General features: G+C 28.5%; 1 protein-coding gene across 1 annotated transcript in view; it reads left to right on the top strand.

Annotated features, from left to right (window-relative positions):
- Positions 1 to 2,090, top strand: part of LOC107756199 (proteasome 26S subunit ubiquitin receptor, non-ATPase 2) — a 24,408-nt gene that overhangs the window by 6,255 nt on the left and 16,063 nt on the right. Inside the window, exons 6-7 of the mRNA XM_016573229.1 lie at positions 1,666 to 1,824; positions 1,913 to 2,057. Coding sequence (XP_016428715.1) covers positions 1,666 to 1,824; positions 1,913 to 2,057 — 304 coding nt within the window. The remainder of the gene's footprint in view (positions 1 to 1,665; positions 1,825 to 1,912; positions 2,058 to 2,090) is intronic.

The following is a 2,090-nucleotide window of genomic DNA, read 5'->3' as shown; positions in this document are numbered from 1 at the left end:
TCTTTGAGTAATCATTATCAAGCTGCAATGCATGCTGGGAACTTGTGCAATATTGTTCAGTGTAAAATTGTTTGTTCAGATGACTCAATTTTAGGGTTGCAAAAAGTTGGAAAATTTCCAGTACATTTTGGAAACATTCCAGAAATTTTGGAAACTTTCCAGGATTTTTTTTTTTATATTCCAGGGATTTTTGGAAAGTTTCCAGAAATTTACCGGAAATTTTGCAACCCTACTCAATTTGAGAAGTTGGGAGAACATTTGGATATGTTGTGAACAAACACTTGAGTATCTGAGTAAGCAAGCTAAACAAAACAACTTTCGCTAGCGACATGTTTAGAGTATTTTTGTTCGGTTCGCACAAAAAAATTTAACTGACTTCTACAAAAAATTCCTTGTTCGGGCTACTTTTCTACATTTGTTAGTAGAACTTTTTCAAAAGTTGGATTTTTTTACAATGCCTCTGAACACACGTCTCTGAATGTGTTTGTCTAATTGTAATTATTACTACTATTGTTATTGTTATTATTATTATTATTATTTCTTCACCACATGAGTATGCGTTTTTTTTTGCATTACAATAATGAGAAATGTCAGTATTTTCACTTGTGCTTTATTGTCTTGAAAATGTCTCAAGATTTAACTTCAAAATATAAATTTTATATAATTTTACATTTTATTTTATTGAAAAAAGGCTTATCATTAAATGCATTTATTACATTTATAATAATACATTTATATGTATTAATAAACATGTATATTTAAAAAAAACAATGTTATATTGATAGATATATTTTTTGTTTGATCAAATAGAGAAAAAATCATGCTGTGGAAATGTGCTTTAATGTCCATTTAAAAATGTCTCAAGATTTAACTTCAAAATATGATTTTTATATTAATTTTAAATTTATATTAATTAGTGCTGTCAAACGATTAATCGCGATTAATCGCATTCAAAATAAAAGTTTTTGTTTGCATAATATGTGTGTGAACTGTGTATATTTATGATGTATTTATAAATACAAACACATGCATGCATATATTTAAGAAAAATGTTATGTTTATATATTAAATATATTTATATATAATATAATAATATGAATATATAATTGTATAAACTGAAATATTTTCAAAATATATACTGTATGTGTATGTATTTATATATACATAATAAATATACACAGTACACAAATATATTATGTAAACAAAAACTTTTATTTTGGATGCGATTAATCGCGATTAATCGTTTGACAGCACTAATATTAATTAAAAACGTCTCATAATTAAATGTATTTAGTATATATTAATACATTCATATAAATTTATATTAAAAAACAATTTTATATTAATAGATATATTTTTTTTCCTTGATAAAATGGGGAAAAATTATTCTGTGGAAATGTGCTTTATTGTTAATAAAAAAAATATCTGAAGATTTAACGTAAATATAATTTTTGTTCATTTTAAATTTGTTAATGTAAAAAAATTATATAAATAAATTACATCTATTTTAATGAATTCATATAAATATATATGTATTAATGAACATTTATATTAAAAGGTAATTATCTATTAACACAAATATTTTTTGTCTTTGATCAAATGGGGGAAAAATTTGCTTTATTGTCAATAAAATGTCAATAATGTGTTTTTTATTGCAAACTCCAGCTGTGTGAGTTACGTCCCCGAACCGGAGAACTCGGCTCTGCTGAAATGCGCTCTCAACATCTTCCGCAAGTTTAACCGTTACCCAGAAGCCCTCAGGCTCGCGCTGATGCTTAATGACGTGGAGCTGGTGGAGAACATCTTTACTTCCTGCAAGGACATGTATGACGCACGTGCACAGTCTGTCTCGTGAAAAAGAAATTTCCATTTGCTTAACACAGATAGTAACAGTCCGTGTGTGTGTGTTCAGTGTCATTCAGAAGCAGATGTCGTTCATGTTGGGTCGACACGGCATGTTCCTGGAGCTCAATGAAGATGTGGAGGATTGTGAAGATCTGACGGAGATCATGTCCAACGTGCAGCTCAACAGCAACTTCCTAGCACTGGCTAGAGAGGTGATAAAACACAAGCACGCACGCACACACACA

The sequence above is a fragment of the Sinocyclocheilus rhinocerous genome, unplaced genomic scaffold (assembly GCF_001515625.1).
Source record: "Sinocyclocheilus rhinocerous isolate Xijiao unplaced genomic scaffold, SAMN03320098_v1.1 scaffold592, whole genome shotgun sequence".
NCBI classification, from domain to species: Eukaryota; Metazoa; Chordata; class Actinopteri; order Cypriniformes; family Cyprinidae; genus Sinocyclocheilus; species Sinocyclocheilus rhinocerous.
The sequence above is the reverse complement of the archived record's forward strand: the minus strand, read 5'-3'. Positions and strand labels throughout refer to the sequence as shown.